This window comes from Poecilia reticulata, chromosome 2 (assembly GCF_904066995.2).
Source record: "Poecilia reticulata chromosome 2, P_reticulata-male-v2, whole genome shotgun sequence".
Taxonomy (NCBI): Eukaryota; Metazoa; Chordata; class Actinopteri; order Cyprinodontiformes; family Poeciliidae; genus Poecilia; species Poecilia reticulata.
The window spans coordinates 4,802,185-4,819,358 of record NC_088831.1 but is presented as its reverse complement, the minus strand read 5'-3'; the positions used below and the strand labels follow the sequence as shown (position 1 = coordinate 4,819,358).

Here is a 17,174-nt window from a genome sequence, read left to right as displayed (position 1 = left end):
TGATGATTCTGCTGACTCTTCAAAAAGTCCCAGAAAAGTGGAGCTTGAATAATAACATTAGAGAGCTTTAAAAACCTGTTTTTGTTTTTTGTTGTTGTTTTTTAACCTCTAGAAATGAAATAATACCAGATGTCGGTGTGTTTGCAGGTCAGACACCGAGGTGACCGTCCAGTTCAGGTGCTGCTTCCTGCGCCCTGTGGAGGCGGTTCTTCTGCTCATCACCAGCTCTGCTTTCGGCCTCCGCTGCGCCACGCTCGCCTTCAACCTTAAGACGTGTGTCACTCAAATCATGCTGACAGTGAGTAGGATTCGTCATAGATAGGGGAAAGACTTTCAATCTGCATCTGGTAGTTGCATGGCAGTTGTTACCTTAACTTCTTGTTGCTAGTTTTTTTTTCTTCTTTTTTTCGCCTGACTGACTTTCTACTTTCCAGAATTTAGTCTACTTGACTTCCCCGTGTTACCAACTCAAAGTGATAAATATGACACTGACCAACAATTTCAATGAAAAAGCTTGTTTCAGGTAAGTAACTGAAGACGAACTGAACAACAGGCAACCCCTCAAATATGACAGTGGCAATTTGCATGCATGTTAATTGAGATATAACCCACAAAGTACTGGATTCAAATGACTGCAAAGCAAAGTTTTCTGGAATAAAATGATGCTTGTTTTGTTTGTTTAGGGTTATCCTGGTGGAGTCTTCCTTAAACCCATATGGGCCTGAAAACAAAAAAGACCTGCCTTCTCAACAAAAGTTACCTAATGACAGGTGAGGAGCACTGCTATCACTTTCCAGAGAACACACACACACACACGAGCCAAATCCAAGCACCTCACATCAAGATTGGTGCAAAACACACACCGATTTGAAATTCAAGAATAACAACCTTCAGATGTCAATATGAAGGATGTGTAGTTAATCTGTGTTGATTAGCTTGTTTTCTTTCTTCAATGCTTGTTCAGTGAGAAGGAGAAGGACTCGACTTCAGATACGATTGGTGGAGATCAGTTCGAAGGTAAGCGAGAAAAGAAATACTCCACAACATAAGTACAATCCTGTAAACTGTTGCTTTATGCGCAACAGATGCCAATCAAATAAAAACGGAAACATTTGACACCAAAAACCATATGTATAGCAAGTCACGGTAAATAACCGTTGTTGAAATGATGGGCTGTTTGTTAAACTGATTACCACAGGAATACGATTTTGTACCTCGGTCACTAAAGCAGTATACGTATTGATCCAGTACTTTTTCCTTGTACTCTGCTTACCTGCACAGACGGTGAAGCCAATGAGTTTCTGTGTAAAGAGAGGAGTGTTTATCTGGAGCCAGGCCAGCCACGCAATCTGCAAATCCTCTACTTGCCCTTCTTTATAGGAACCAAATACTGCTCTGTCCTGCTGCTCTCCCCTCAGGTCTGAATTCATCTACTTTTTAAAAACATTTTTTACTTAAACTCTATTGTTTTGAAATGTCATCGGGGAAAGTTACGTAAACATTTTTAGATTTTGTACTGTTTGTATGCTGCCGTTTTTTTTTTTTTCCTGAAACACCTCGATGTTCTCTTTAGGTGGGAGACATGGTCTACATTGTGAAGGCTACATCAGAAATCCCGCTTCCTTCCCCTCTTCCCTCAAGGCCGACTTTAACTCCCGGGAAGTCTGGTAAGACCTCAGGATTTCTCACATCGCAAGCCATAATGTTCTTATTTTTCGTCTTCTTTACGTGTTCTTTGTTGCTCCCGCAACAGACACGGGCGAGTCTTTCCTAAGCCTTCAATGTGAGGTTGGAGAAGTTTGCGAGGAGGTGCTGAAGGTGCCTCTGGTTAACAAGCCTTTGGAGAACGCTCTAACTGTCTGGGCTCAGCACTGCATTGGCGCTAATGAACGCAAGAGGCGGATTCTGACACGCTCTTTGCGCAGCTGTACAATGAGAGCAGACATGGCCACGCAGAAGCTCCTCAAATGTTCGGTACACAAACACACACACACTTAAAAAGTAGAGGCTTCTGCTGTGGGTTATTGATGTCATCCATGTTCCACTTTTGCTCTTATTCTCTTTGAATCAGGTCCTAGATAGTATTTACTGCAATGAAGCGTTACGGTACAAAGTGGAAGTTTCTTTGCCGCATTGCTTCGATTTTCCCAAGACTGTTACCATACCTGTAAAAGAAGGCATAGATGTACCATGGGACGCTTCAACAGGTACACACACACACACACACACACACACACACACACACACACACACACACACACACACACACACACACACACACACACACACACACTCGCATTACATCTGCGAGTCAGTTGTCCACTTGGGTATCAAAACACGCCACCAGAAAAAAACAGAATAGCATATTTTTACCCTAAACCAGTCTTTCTCAAACTGTGGTCCCTGAACCACTGATGGTCCACAGGCGCCTCCTAGTGGACTGCACGTAAATAATCGTTTATTTGCAGTGACTTGAGCTCAAAGTGCGGCGCTACAGTTAGCTTGCCATGGGATAGCTTACCAAAGCTATTAAAAATGATTGTTTTTAATAATAGTTTATCCATTATTATTAAAGAATCATCCTAGAGCGAAAAATGTTTTTTCGAAAGTGCCTCGTTTCCATTAAGGGAATTAATTTTTATAGTTCCAGTTTGAATTTTACAGTCAATCGATAAGCTAAAAGCAAAATTCATCTCCTTTATTATGTTACATTTCATTTGTCCTACACTTTATTTAAACATGGGAGCCATCTAGAAGTGGTTTCAAAGTGTCGACTGAATGTGAATGAATAGAAGGAATGAGTGGCAGTGCTTATAATGAAACAACCAACAGAGGATATTTATCTTGATACCTTTTCTTTTTAATAACTTAATATCTTAATTAGCTCCATAGACATCGTTCCTATAATTGGTTTTATCTCCAACCCAGACCTGCTTCCCTTAAGCTTTAGATTTCCTGTCTTCTCATTGATGGCTGCTGTAAGATGGCTACCAGCGTTTTCTGATTAGTTTGACCTGAAGGTGATCTTATTCCTGTTGTCCCTTTGCTGTACAGAATATCCCAATAATGGTCGTTACATAGACAAGTACAAATCTCAGAGGAATCCTTTCAGCCCCTTTTTTATTTTAGGTAAGATTGATGAGACTTTATATTGATTTATTTTTTCATTCTTTTTGTTTTTCTGAAATGTCAACAGTGTGTGACTGTGTGGACGTCCCACTGCGTTTCCAGGCACACTCAGTGGGGGAGCTTACCTGCAACGTGGTGCTAACATCCTGTTTTGATACCAGAGTGTACCAGCTCAAAGCATTCATCACTCAGGAGGTATTCACAGGCCGATTTAAGGAACCCGTGGCATTTCATTTGATTCAATCCTAATCAGATTTGTGATATTATATAATAGGAAAATCCAACTCACTTGGACTTCAGTTCACCAACTCTGCAGTCAGTCATACAGCACATACCTTTGGTGAGAAGCAGGAAGAAATTCACCCGTATTTGTTTTGCTTTATATTGTGTTTTTTTTTTTTTAAGACAAAATTGAAAATAAAGTCAAAGTTGCTGAGGAACAAACAACAAACCTAATTCGCGTCTTTGCTGCAGCTCAACGAGACTCTTCAGAACTGGAGTGTGCAAGCGAAAGTGTGTGGCGAAGGATTCTCAGGCCCAGACTTTGTAGATGTGCCCGCAGGAACAAAACAGATCTACCCGCTCACCGTTCTTCCCACCTCCCAGTGCATTGCTACGGTAACCATTTCATGGATTTTCTTGTTGATTTATTTGTAATCAATGCCTTACGTCATCACGTTCACAACAGTAAGCGCCACAGTGCTAACAGGAGGGGGGTGAAATAATTTCTTTCATAATAGAAACAGCTGTAATTAAGTGAGCTCCGCTCTGAAAATGTCTTTCCTCAGCAGAAAATACACAAAACCTTCACATGTGGCCATTATATGTTTTTCTGCCTGTAGAAGCTTATCTATAAAGGTTACTTGCCCTCCTAACAGGGGTGCGGGTGAGAAAAACAGAAAAGGTTGCATTGGCCGGGAATCGAACCCGGGCCTCCCGCGTGGCAGGCGAGAATTCTACCACTGAACCACCAATGCTCACATTCTCATGCTGTAGAGGAGGAGCTGAAAAGCCACACAGACAGCAGGCTCATGGTTCACAGCTATGTGACGACTATAATCTTTAATAAAGTGCCCACAACCACCTATTCTTAAATTTTATACCATAATCCTAAAATATTTCATGTTCTATATCGTATTCTTGTGTGACTGCTGCTGAGACTGCTCATGCCGTTTTTTCTTCACCCCTCCCCCCACAGGGCAGGCTGTGCTTACACAATGAGTTTGACGGCACAGAACACGTGTTTACCCTCAGAAGAATGGGAGCGCCCCCCTTGCCGCTGGATCATATGGTGTTGTCCTGCCCAGTGGGGAAGACCACATACGCTGAGCTGGACATCCCCAACTACACCCAGAAAACCCTCACTCTCAGGGTACAGACTACCTCTGAACATACTGCTGCTGTTTTACACTAAAGTTGAACTTCTTGTCACGCTACAATGACAAGCTGCAATATATCATACGTTATTTTACGTAAGAAAGTTATTTTTTTATATATAATTTAATGCTCTTTATGTGTAGGCAGTGACAGACCTGCCAATTCTGAGTGGTAGCCCTTCTCTAGAGATTAACCCTGGACAAGGCTCTCCATACACCCTGGCTGTGTCCCCTTGGAAACGAGGAGAATACACAGGTTATATTTTTTTCCTCTGCTGTGTGATATATTAGAGTAAAAGATCTTCGTGTTCACCTTTTATGCAATGTTTTATCCTCTAATAGGTTGGCTGTAAATACAGCTTTTTACACGTTTGTTATTATTAACATTAACAGTGATAATAAGGCAGCATAGCTATTTGTAACTTTTATATTTGTAAAAAATAATAAAGGAGTGAATCATGTCTGTTCAGCCTGTCACTATGAAATTGGACAAACAACGCCACCCAGTGGACTGAATTGTCTTGTCAAGACCAGAACTGAAACAATTATTTGTATTAATCGTGGTTAATCGACTGCTGAAATAACCGTTAGCTAATTTAGTAATCAATTAATTGTTAACTGGAGTACACAAACAAAAAAAAGGCAATTTGCTGAAAGAACAGCAATTAACCCAAAAATGTGCAAAAAATATTTAGCATTTGTTATAAAAGAAAAGCTTTATATGTAAGTATGTTTTCTCCCGAACTTCTCAGATTAACTCCTACCAAAGAAAACTAAATGCCAAAACTAAACCAAAAGGTGCTTCCACAATATGTTAACTTAAAAAGGTGTGCAGATTTACAATCACCTTTTAAATGCTCGTTTATTTAGGTTCTGCTCACCTCTCTTATTCTTTACCTCTGGATCTTAACCAGTTTTCAACCGAACCTTGTCTGTTTCCACACTTGTTATCAGACATTTCTGTGATTTTGGCCATTGTGTTGAAATGTTTTGGCCTCTACTTTTCATCCTTAAGTTGAACTGAAATTAAAATCATTTAATCTTAAAGTAAGAAAGAAAGAAAGCTGACAACATAATTCTTAATGTCTCTTACAGGCTCAATATCATTTGTTGAACATGGTGACATGGATGAGAGAGAGAACAACAAAGGTAATGTCAGAGTTAACTATGTTATTATAGATTCAAAAGTAATTTATTTAGATCATTTTCGACCTTTATATGAGCAATAAACTTGAACTTAAACAAGTAAATTTTTTTGTCTTCAGGAAATTCAATTGGAAACTACATAGTTATTTTTTCACTTGTGGTAAATTGTAAACCAGAAGCACCAATCAAGGTCATTGATGTACAATGTGTTGCTCAGGTAAGAACTAATAACATACCTATCTGCTAAGAAGCAGATACGAAAACCAACAAAAGCTTATAATAGCTAACAACAAATGTTGTAATAGATATGAATATTTTTGAATTTCTAGAAAATAGCTAATTGTGAATTTGCTAATATAACTAGGGTTAATTGTGAGATAGGTAACAATTGCTAGTAAACTCAAATAATGGCTTATGACCTAGCTAATATCTGTTAAAGGTATGGTTTTCCCCCAGAAAACTTGCTAAGCTCAGTAGTTGGGGTGCTAGGGCAGTCATTCATCCAGTGCTCTGCTGTGTTTTTCAGTTAAAAATGTTTAAAGTTGACAGGAAGTTTCAAAATATCACTTGATAATTATGTGTTACTGAAAGATTGGAAGATTGATATCTGAACAACAATTATGAAGTCTTCAAAAATGCAAACATAAAAAAAAACGTAACTAAATAAGCAATACTTAGCCTGGTGGGGACACAAATAATGCCTGGTGGCCCGCCAGGCTTATAATACCTTGGGGGAAACCCTGGTATGGCTAATAATAACAGTGTAGGCAATAACAACTGGGACAAGGGTGTAAAGAAAATGGATGGATGGATGGATGGATGGCAATAACAGCTAAGCTAAGTTATATAGCTAGTAATGCAGTTTAGTTTGTAATGAGAAAAGCAGCTTAGATTAAATAGCTAACAATTACTTATCACACCAAAGTTAGCAATAGCTAGTATTGAAATAGTTGTATTTATTATTTATGACAATAATGGCTTGTAATAAAACAGATTATGATAGGGGGTTTGATAATGGCTAATAATGAAAAAGTTGGCAATGGCTTTTAATGAGGCTGCTAATGATAAAATGGCTAATAGTACATTTGCTATTATTATCAAATAATGAAAACACTTATGATGAAATAGCTAATAATTACAAATAATAAAATGGCAATCAATAAGATATAAAAAAATAGATATTGCATTTAAATAGCTATGAATAATTCATAATAGAATAGTGAATATGAGATAGCTAAATGACTAATAACAGCTAATTTTGAGATAGCTAATAGCTAAAATATGTGTCTAGTGTTGTAAATTACCATTAGCCTGAATAGAGGAGCTGTGGTGTGTATGGTGTTGCTTTTGTAGCAGAAAGATACTGAAAAGTTTATATTTAGTTCAGGTTTATGATTCTGAGGCTTGCCTCCAATATAGGAAAACGTAACATTCCCTCTACACATTGATCAAAAGATGTTTATAACATCACACGAGGAAGAAAGAACAGGTGTACTCTTTGAAATGTTTTCCTCCTAGAGCTCAGTTGCCATAGAGATACCTGTCACTAACCCAGGAGAAGAACTGCTGACACTGGATGTGTGCCTGGAAGGAGGCGATCTGACGGGGGCCAACCAGATCTCACTTCCCCCACGGGGGACGCTGAGCTACAAAGTTACCTACTCTCCTGTCAGCGTAGGGAAGGGCACAGGCAGGTGAGGCTTGCTGCACTAACGCTGACCTCACCTCACTTTGAAGGACAAAGTAAAACGTTTCAGAATTAACTGATTTATGTGTTTATAGAGCCAAACTTTATCCCACAAATAAAAGAAAAGCCTCAAGTAGGCCTCTGGAGACACTCCTCAAAAATCATATTGAAGTCGGTTTAACTGTTAGCAAATTATGAAGACATGAGGATTGACTCCAGACTAGAATTTTCATTGCTAATGTTTTCAGTTTGTGTTTTTCTCCAGTGTGGTGTTCCAGTCAGAGCTAATGGGGGAGTTCTGGTACCAACTGGAGCTCTATGCTCTTCCTCCATCAGTCGTCACGCTCCCACAAGCTCACTGTCATCTGGGCAAGTAGGTGCACACACACCAACACACACAGTACTGCACTAAGATAGATAGGCTGGGCTGGAAAATGATTCCATCCCCAAGGTTTTCCATACCCCAGTATATTTGTGAAATCTGCATTTACAGTTCCCTGTAAATGCCATGCCAGGTTTTGATATATAGAAAGGAATCGTTTCAAACACTACTCAAATTTAGTTCTTTGCAGCGACAATTACTATCCAATACTCCATGATTTTTTCCCCTTTAATTTCAAAAATTGAACTTTATTATAGATAGACTGGATTGTAATTGTAATTTTGATGATAGTGGCTGGAAACCCAAAATTTGGTGTCTCAAAAAATTATATTATTACATAAGATCTATGACATAAAGAAATGTGAAGCTTCTAAAAAGTGTGTTAAACTCAAACACCTAAAATATTGAGCTGCTGTTGTATGAGTGATTTATTTATTTATTTTTTTAATCAGGGACTGAAGGTAGGTGAAAGGTCAACAACCCTCTTAAAAATGTAAAGCCCTTTCACTTTGCTATAGTGATGCAAACTGGGTAATCTGATCACAAAATGTTTCCACCTACTATCAAAGCGTGCCCCACATTCATCCTGGCTAATGCTTTGTGATTGGATCACAGCTTTCTGCGCCAGATGTAGATAAACAGATATGACAGAGCTCATTGTCAGTGCATCTTTCCGTACAAACACACACACACACACACACACACACACGCACGCACACACACATACACACACACACGCACACCCACACACACACACAGTGAAGCTTTTAGGCTCATTAAATTCTGACGGCTCAAATGGGATCCATCAGAATACACAAGTTCGCTGGATGAGTGGGTACACATGTCACATTGTTGGAACATAAAACAAAATTTACCCAACAGAGACAGCTCATCCATGCACAAGAACAAGGACTGTGATGTTCCTGTAGTTTCCCTTTCTACTAAAATAGCTTGACTATGTAAAAGATAATAATTTCAGGTGCGCAAGGGTAGATGTGCTGTTTTCAAAAATGCTGCTAGCTAGCACCTGTGATTCACTTTTAAAGTCGCCACATTAACATTTGCTCACCTTGTGTTTAACAGCCTCAAGTTTTAAGTTGAAAGAAAATATCACAACTCAAGTTGTGCACTAAAAGTTATCAAAAATGTTCCAGTTTCTAGTTGGTGTTGCTTTAATGTCTAAAATACTCGATGTTTGGTTAATCCCAAATTTTTTTCTTTTTTTTAGCACTATTAGCTGTTCTTTAATGAAGCTTTGTTGATGTGTGTTTCAGATGGGTCAGAATAAATATTCCTCTGGTCAACCCAACAGCTGAAATGCTGAAGCTGATTGTAGCTAACTCCAATCCCAGACACTACTCACTGGAGATGGATTCAGCAGAAACCGTTGGTGCCATTATTTTTATTTTTCTTCTGTACATTGTTTTTAGGAAAAGTATCTTTCTTCCCCTGAAGGAAAGCAATCAGTCGATTCTTTAAGTGAATGTTTAGTTTGGCAGATCTTATATTTTGTTTAGTTTGCCTAATTTATGATGCAACACTTTCTTTTTTCTGTATACCATTCAATTATTAGACAGTAATTGAGGTATTGAAGTTGTCTCTTACTCATTGTTGCCATAACAAGATTTTCCTTCATGTCCTTATTTTTTTGTGCATTTCAGATCATGCTGGCGCCAAAGTCATGCACCCACATTGGCGTTCGCTTTAGTCCTTCATCCAATGGAGAGGAGAACCACCATGGAAAGGTCTCCTTCACATGTTCTCAGGTGGATACATCCAACACGTCTACAGTGCCTCGTAAAAGTGCTTATCCTCTTTTGAGTCATGTTAAATCAACTCAAAGTACAGCGAAACATTTCAAAATTTTGTGCAAATGACTATCTGAAAAAGTATTCACACTTGCTTGGTATAATTTTTTTCCGTTTTGGTATGTTTATTGTGTCTCTGTTGTCCTTTAGTTGCAGGACTGCTGTGTTTTGTTGAGTGGGTGTGGCCTCAGGCCAGAGGTCGAGGAACCTTTGTGTATGTCCTGCCTGATTGGTTCCAGCACCTCCATTTCTGTTCCAATTTTAAACCCTACCGATCACCAAGCCACACTCAACATAACTCTTACAGGTCTCTCGTTATTCTTGCTCTTCCCAAGTTGTGACTTTGTCCCTTTTTTGCTGCAGTCCGAGAACTACTAAGACATCTCAATACTTTCTTTACGTTTTTTTCGCTTCAGCCGAAGACCTAAACAATGTGTCCAACTGCAAACCAATCAATGACGAGAAGACCTTCTCTTGCACTCTGGATCATGCTGAAGGTTCTTCAACCATAGCTCAAGACCTACTTTTACTCCTGTTTCAGTTTAAAACCAAAGACAGATTTGTACCTAATCCTACAGCCGTTGCCTTGATTATCTTCTTCTTGGTTGTAGCTTTGCAAATCAGCGAAAGGGCAACTGTTGGTGTGCCTGTTGTGTTTACGCCTAAGACCATGGAGTTGCAGAAGGCCTGGCTTCGTGTCACCATGAAGCCCATCAGCGGTCAGGACTCCGCAGGGTTTGTTTGTGCTCAGTTTGAGTAACTTAGTCTCACTATCCAATACACTAATAGTTATAGAATGTGTTCATGTCTCTGGGATTTTAATGGGGTTTTATTGGACCAAACAAAGTCGTGATTTATGGTGAAGTGGAAGGACTGGGGGATTTTCTGCACATAAACTCCCGATAACAGACAGTGAAGTTTGCTTGTTGTAATTTAAAGAAAACACAGCTTTTAGAGTTTTGTTTTTTGTTACTTTCCTCGAATTCAAAAGTTTACATAACCCAAGAATTTATTTGAGAATAAATAACCTTACAAAGCAAAATAAATAATTGCAAAAGTTTCTTTAAATAATTTTGACCACTTTTAGAAAGTATTTTGCAAATCCTGAATACAGCAGCATTAAATAAAACCTGTTAATAAATCTCTCAGATCGAGTGAAGAGCTCTTGGACATATCTTGGATTTACCCCCTGCGCGGCATCCCGGTGGAGGCTCCAATCGAGAGCTCCCCTCTGGCTGTTCTCCAGTGTGAAGTGGGGGGCCAGCTTGAAAGCACAGTGGATGTGCAGCTCACCGGGTATGTGCCAGGGAACCGGGAGCAGAGGGGGCAGCAGGGTGAGTTCACATAATTAGTTTTTGAAGAACATAATGATGACGTTTTTCATACGTTGCAGATGTCTTCACAGTGTGCAGCATTAAAACGAAGGCTTAATATGAAAGCCAGAACAGCGGTAATGGAGTATGATATTGTATTTAAATCAAATGAAGTGAAGTGAAGTACAATGACTTGTATGTGAATGGATTGCATATATTTTACAACCTGATTAGTTCTGTTCTACCATTTCAAGTGTATTTAAATGTTTTCCTGATCAGAATGAGGATGAAAACTGAATATAAAGTATAGAAACGTATTCACATTTCCAGATCTTTTCCCTGTGACATTGTCTCAGAAATCCGTCCATCCACGACTTGATTAAACTGAATTGATGGGGTTGCATTTTTGGCTCGAACCCCGTAATTCTTTGAGAATTATATACTCTGCCGTTCGTTCTCCGCTAATTCGCCTTGCTGCTTCCTGCTCACAGGTCTCATGGAGGACTTTCTGTGCAAGGTGCATTCAGCCTCTGAAACTGCGCCATCGAGTCTCTGCAAATGTCTCTCCATTTCCATCAAGGAGGCAAGGAGAGATCCTGATAGCGGCATCGTCATGCTCACCCTCCATCTGATCTACACTCCACGCAGGACACGCAGGTAGCCGAATGCTAAACACGTGGAATCAAAACAAAGAGAAATGTGCCGGCAGCATTATGCTGTGGCTGTTGGTTTTCGTCACCAGGGGACAGGGACAGCTGGCATCAACAGGAAGATCCTTAAAAAGTCTTTAAATGTCATAAACTCATGCATCTAAAGTTAAAATCTGAAAATGTCTTAAATTTTTAGAAAACAATGCAAGTTGGCCTTAAATATGCTAATCACAGGTCTTAAATTTTGTGCTTGCAAAAGCTAAGCTATGTAGTTTTCTCTTGGGATTTTTCTGTCAGTCGCAGACATGTACATTATGTTCTGTGTCTCGAAGCTATTGAGGCTACTGCTAACTCGCTGCTAACATACCTTCCCTAGCAAGCTAGTTTTTTGTGTCAGTCATGGGTAAGTGTAAATTTACTACTGTCGTCTTTGCCGCTGGCGTTTGTTGCCAATCCGTACGATGCTACGTTCATTCTTGGGGCTACTACTTTCAGAAATGTTCTTTTCAACATTTCTGTTGTGACGGTCTTGAAATGGTGGCACTTTGAAATCACATATTTTCAAAGAAGGGTGGGGTGTTGAATTCTCTCCTACTTGTTGTTTTGCTCTAACATTTTCAAGGGAAAAAAGAAATTGGTAAGAATTTTACAAAAAGTCTGAGTTTACGTCATCCACTTGTGGTGGACAGATCAAATTTGTAAAGTTCTCAAATTGCAGATTGCCCTCGGACCACACTTTGGAGATTGAAATTTTGCTCTCGTGACAACCCTACAACTAAATGGACATGAGGATAAGAAAAAAAACAATCAAAAACCTCAAATGTAGCCTATGTGGTGAGAAGACTACTCACCCCTCTCTGTGATGAAGCAACAATACGGCTCTTGAGTTAAAAAAAAAGAAAAAAAGAAGAGGTGGTTCAGAAAAAACTGAACCACCTCTTCCTCTCTCCCTCCCTCCAGCGGTGTACAAATAACGGTTTATCTCCAACACTGTAGGCAAAATCTGCATTCATTAATCTTGGCTTCTCCTCCCTTTGTGCCTCTTCTTCCACCGTTCGGTCTCTTCCTCTCGACTGGGTGTGGTTACCGTGTTCATTTTTTAACTGTCTGTATATGCTGAGTTTTAATGTTTGTCGCAGGAAACTTTGCTGTGTTCACTTTGAACTAAAGGGGGAAGGCCGACTCATTAAAATGGCTGCCTGTGGTTAAACAACACTTCATCCCTTTAGGTTACACCTCCAGGGGCAAGAATCGAGCATTTACTGATGTTTATAAATGATGTCGGCTAATGAGAAAAGACATTCGTTAATAATGTCTCACATATTTAAAAAAATGTGATACGAGTTTAATATTCTGACAAACCAATCAATGTTTTTTTTTATTATTACCTCACCTGTCGGTGGTCAGAATGTTACGAATGATTGATGGTTTAAAAAAAAAAAAGTCGCCGGGAGGATTGCGACTCCGAATAATGTAGAAACTCGTAATCTCAGCCTTTACTTTTCGTAGCGTGAGACGCCCTGCTGAGTAAATAAAGGATTCATTTATCAGCTTTAGTCTTCTGTAGAGTATCTGCAGAGTCCATTAATGAGGCGTGCGCCGGTAGAATCAATACCTCCGAGAGCTAATGACTTCGCCATCAGGAAATGACGGGAGGGGGAATGGTGCCGCTAATAGGCTCTTCCATTTTCTATCTACATGTTAGATCTGGGCCGTAAGTGGAGATAAGGGAGGTATCAGAAGCTCGGAGCCGGAATAGTAACGACCAGCTTAGAGGATTGTGCTTGTCCGAATAGATAGAAATCCTAGAAGATCGATTACAGCGAGAGAGGAAAAAAAAAAAAACACTATAAAAATTAAGACATGCTCATTTCTGTGTCAGAAAACCTAAACAATTTGGATTCCGTTTTTGCAGCAAACTAATGTCTTTCTTATCACAAGCAGCATTAAACAGAAGAATCTAATATTGAACATATGAGCAGCTTTCTATGTTATCACTCAGACGACACACGTCTAGACATTTGAAGATGTCTGGAGTTAAATTAGAGTTTCTACAGAATCAGAATCTTTTATTATTGAAAAAAATATATATGTATAAAAAAATACCTAAATGGTTCAGTGTTCTGCTTTCAGGTTTCAACCTTCAATAGACAGTAGAACAATAAAAGTGTAAACAGAAATGTTGCTTTGTTCTTACACCTGAGTGAAGTTAGCAGTGTGAATTAGGGCTGTATTAATAAATCGATTCGGCGATATATATCGATATTTTCCACCCTAGGAAAGTATCGATTTTTCATTCGCGAGTATCGATCCGTTAAACCATAGGGGTCCATAGGCTTATAGCTCTTTTTAACCTAGTTTGTTGCGGCGTAGCACCAAGGCTCCGCCTCCCTCAGTCTCACTTTTATCTTGAGCTCAAAGTGCACATTATAAACTACACACCAGTTTTTAAATTGTGTTAATAGGCCAAGTATAACCGGAGTTATGCTAAAATTAGTAAAACATATTTTTCCAATTGTCAGAGAAATGTCAAAAGCGCCGCCATTCCCCGGCTTTTCCTGTTATGTGAGAGGGAATGAGCTTCCAAACGTACAAAACGAAACGAAACATTAGATTCCTGTGTTTTTGTAAATGTAAAATCTTCAATAAATAACGATGGGCTGTATTTTGTTGCTGAGAAACGAAGTAAAGTTGCGCAAGTAACCGTGAAAGAGAAGCGGAACGGAGAAGCGGAAAGGAGCAGCGGCGAGAACGGAGCAGCTGCAAAACAGTGAGATCGCGAAATTAATGCAAATTTCGACTGGTAGCATTCACTTCATAATTAGTTTTTAGCTTAGCGGTTTCTGTTCTGTATGCAAAGGATTACCTGAATAATGAACATGGGTTGATAACATCCGAAGCGGGCGCGCAGCGGCGCTGTGTTTTGAGCAGGGAGACGAAGACGAAAAACCCCCAGCCGGAAATCCTCACCGCGGCGCAGTGAGGATTTCAATGATAACAATGGCTGATCGATCATTCTTATTAGCAACAAAGAGTATCAGAGACCGAGAGAACGATGAGATCCTGGCAGTCTGAGAGGCAGCTACTCAGAGATCCAAGCAGGGAAATAGCGGCGCTGCGTAGCTGCAGGGAGTCGATCACTACGGGGTGAGGCGGAGCCACAACTTTAGCAGTTGGAAGAAAGTAGCTTACAGCCACGGCTAACTCCGGGAACCAAGGTGGAAAAGCCTTTTTCCCCATAGTCTAAAAGACTGCATTTGTGGCTGCATTTTTACTCCAAAATGCAGCCACAGTGCCCAAAAGAAAAAACATAAGTGCAATCAATCATTTGCATATTGAGAGTCTACAGAGGCTGATAATCTCCCCACTCTGCTCCTGGATTACCGTTTAAACTTTTGAGTTTTAAGTCAAATCCACATGAATTAAATGACAGAAACTAATTCTCTCACTGCATCTTTGATTCATTTTGTCCAGCTGCAGACTGTTAGACTGTCCAATCATAGTCAGGTATTGTGTAATTGGTGCTTTTAATCAGTTTTCAGTTAACTAAATTCAAGTCTATGGAACACAAAATGTCACTAAAATCACTCTGTCCTTCTAAAATCTTTCAGAAAATTGTAAAAATGCACTGAAGCGTATCGGATTGGAGCGTATTGAACCGTTCAACAAATATTGTGATACATATCATATCATGACCAGAATATCGTATATCGTATCGTATCATGAAATTATTGTATCACTACACCCCTAGTGTGAATACTCTTCTCATTCAAAGGTTCTCAAGCGTCCTAGCAGTTCAGTCTTCGTCCGGAAAGATCTGGGAGTTTCCCTTGATTCTCATTGCTATGAAGCCTCAGGTCGACGACGTTATTCATGTAGAACCAACAGAGATAGGGAGGACGTCCGCCGTGGGTTTCCGCCTGACCAGCACCACCAGGTGTGTACACATGATTTCATAAAAGTTCTACTCGTACCGGAAAGTTTGGCATTTTTGTTCTATTCTTGAGCTAAAACGTCTGCTACTTCTATTTTAAATGCTTTATTAAAACACGTTTTTTACATTTTTGTAATTTCATGTTTATATTTTTTTCCATGTGAATTTTTTTTTCTAATGTATTTTTTTCCTGTTTTTTAAGTTTTTTTGTTTTGTTTATATTTAGTCTTGTTTGTGTTCTTATTATATTTTATTCAGTTGATTTCATTTTTATTTTACCATATTACACACGTTCCTATTTTTCTGTGTAATCCTTTGGTTCTGGATTTTAAACCTGTCTGTTTTCTGAACTAACAGTGACCCAGAATGTTTTTTTATTTAATCTGTATATAAAGACAGAACCATTTCTACATCTAAATGAGATTTTTTTCCCTCTTCATTTATTTTTAGATTTTCTAGATATTTCTTTCATTTCATTAAAATTATATTCATTTTCTATTGTACTTGGTATTGTGTTGAAACCATCAAAGCAGTTCCTCGCATCAAGCAAAGTCTAATTTATATGTAACATTTTGGTTGAACTGCTCTTCCTCACACCAACAGCATTTATATAGGAAGAGTCACCATTTATAAATATGCACAATTTGTAATAATAGGGCAAAAAATTAAGAAATCACAAGTGCGCAGACATTGAAAATAAATGTGGTAATTATCTCAAAGCCAATATTTGGTTTTATTCGCATTCAAGCGACCTCATATTTGTATTTCATCAGTTTCCATACATGTTTGCAGCCGTTCTTGCATGTTGTTGTCCAATTGTTGTGGGGTAACCAATTCAGCGTCGGTTACAGGAGTTCGGCGTCATTCAAAGCGACGTTCCTGCCAGGCAGCAGCAGCGAGTTCACCGTGGCTCCAGCCTCCGGGATGTTGCCTCCTGCTGGCACAGCTGGAGCGCTCATCTCTGTGTTCTTCACCCCCACTGCAAGCTGCAAGAGACACAGAGCGAGGCTGGCCATCCAGGTACATCACTTCCTGTGGGAGCGCTGATGAGGCGTTCGCAAGATTGTTTACTTTTAGCAACACTGTTTACTTTTAGCAACACTGTAGGTTTCTGTCCATTCAATTAGAGTCTTTTTATATATATATATATAATTTTTTATTTCTTTTAACGGTTTGAAAGCATTTATATGATCGGAATATCTTATATTTCATAATCTTCTGCTTAAATAACCTTGAGGTTTCCAGAGAAGTTGCCTGATAGTAAAACTCTGACAATTTTCAGTTTTAGTAATTTCAATAAAACAAACAGATCGTTGCTCCCAGAGTCTTTTGATCGCAGAAATAAAGCATTTCTTCCCCCCGAGCAAAACATCTCTGGTTATCGCTAGAAAACGAATGTCATGCCGCTTATATCGTTTTTACACCCGTCCTCGACTGCCGTTCTGTAGTTCTCCTGTAGTCTCAACTGTTGGCTTCTAAACTCTTTCATTGCAGACAGTAGACATGCAGTGGCTTTATGATGTGAGAGGGAAAACCCTGCAGGACCCCCAGCTCCTCCGTGAATCATCCCCCAAGAGCAGCTTCCCGGCTCCTCTTCCCCCCAGACGACGCCGGCGTAACTTTGTGGTCCAGAACCTTCGCATTCCCTTTCTGGCTAACTCATCCCCTGTCAAAGTCAAAAAATAATTATAAAAAAACCCCAAATTAATAAAAATCCCACCCTTTCTTTATTTTAAATACAGATTTTGT

At 39.4% G+C, this 17,174-nt stretch overlaps 1 protein-coding gene and 1 non-coding gene across 2 annotated transcripts in view; one reads left to right on the top strand and one right to left on the bottom strand.

Moving 5' to 3' along the window:
- LOC103474049 (cilia- and flagella-associated protein 47) overlaps positions 1 to 17,162 on the top strand; it is a 35,919-nt gene extending 18,757 nt beyond the window's left edge. Inside the window, exons 41-67 of the mRNA XM_008424770.3 lie at positions 148 to 298; positions 435 to 523; positions 684 to 770; positions 965 to 1,017; positions 1,282 to 1,418; positions 1,574 to 1,667; positions 1,754 to 1,974; positions 2,072 to 2,207; positions 3,197 to 3,324; positions 3,404 to 3,469; positions 3,604 to 3,747; positions 4,328 to 4,501; positions 4,650 to 4,761; positions 5,601 to 5,654; positions 5,771 to 5,868; positions 7,170 to 7,345; positions 7,604 to 7,711; positions 8,995 to 9,106; positions 9,382 to 9,486; positions 9,679 to 9,835; positions 9,945 to 10,025; positions 10,140 to 10,263; positions 10,678 to 10,862; positions 11,333 to 11,498; positions 15,267 to 15,428; positions 16,277 to 16,445; positions 16,920 to 17,162. Coding sequence (XP_008422992.2) covers positions 148 to 298; positions 435 to 523; positions 684 to 770; positions 965 to 1,017; positions 1,282 to 1,418; positions 1,574 to 1,667; positions 1,754 to 1,974; positions 2,072 to 2,207; positions 3,197 to 3,324; positions 3,404 to 3,469; positions 3,604 to 3,747; positions 4,328 to 4,501; positions 4,650 to 4,761; positions 5,601 to 5,654; positions 5,771 to 5,868; positions 7,170 to 7,345; positions 7,604 to 7,711; positions 8,995 to 9,106; positions 9,382 to 9,486; positions 9,679 to 9,835; positions 9,945 to 10,025; positions 10,140 to 10,263; positions 10,678 to 10,862; positions 11,333 to 11,498; positions 15,267 to 15,428; positions 16,277 to 16,445; positions 16,920 to 17,111 — 3,481 coding nt within the window. The 3' untranslated portion in view covers positions 17,112 to 17,162. The remainder of the gene's footprint in view (positions 1 to 147; positions 299 to 434; positions 524 to 683; positions 771 to 964; positions 1,018 to 1,281; positions 1,419 to 1,573; positions 1,668 to 1,753; positions 1,975 to 2,071; positions 2,208 to 3,196; positions 3,325 to 3,403; positions 3,470 to 3,603; positions 3,748 to 4,327; positions 4,502 to 4,649; positions 4,762 to 5,600; positions 5,655 to 5,770; positions 5,869 to 7,169; positions 7,346 to 7,603; positions 7,712 to 8,994; positions 9,107 to 9,381; positions 9,487 to 9,678; positions 9,836 to 9,944; positions 10,026 to 10,139; positions 10,264 to 10,677; positions 10,863 to 11,332; positions 11,499 to 15,266; positions 15,429 to 16,276; positions 16,446 to 16,919) is intronic.
- Positions 4,036 to 4,106, bottom strand: trnag-gcc (transfer RNA glycine (anticodon GCC)). Its single transcript has one exon. It is a non-coding gene; the product is annotated as a tRNA-Gly (tRNA).
- Positions 17,163 to 17,174: the final 12 nt, after the last annotated feature.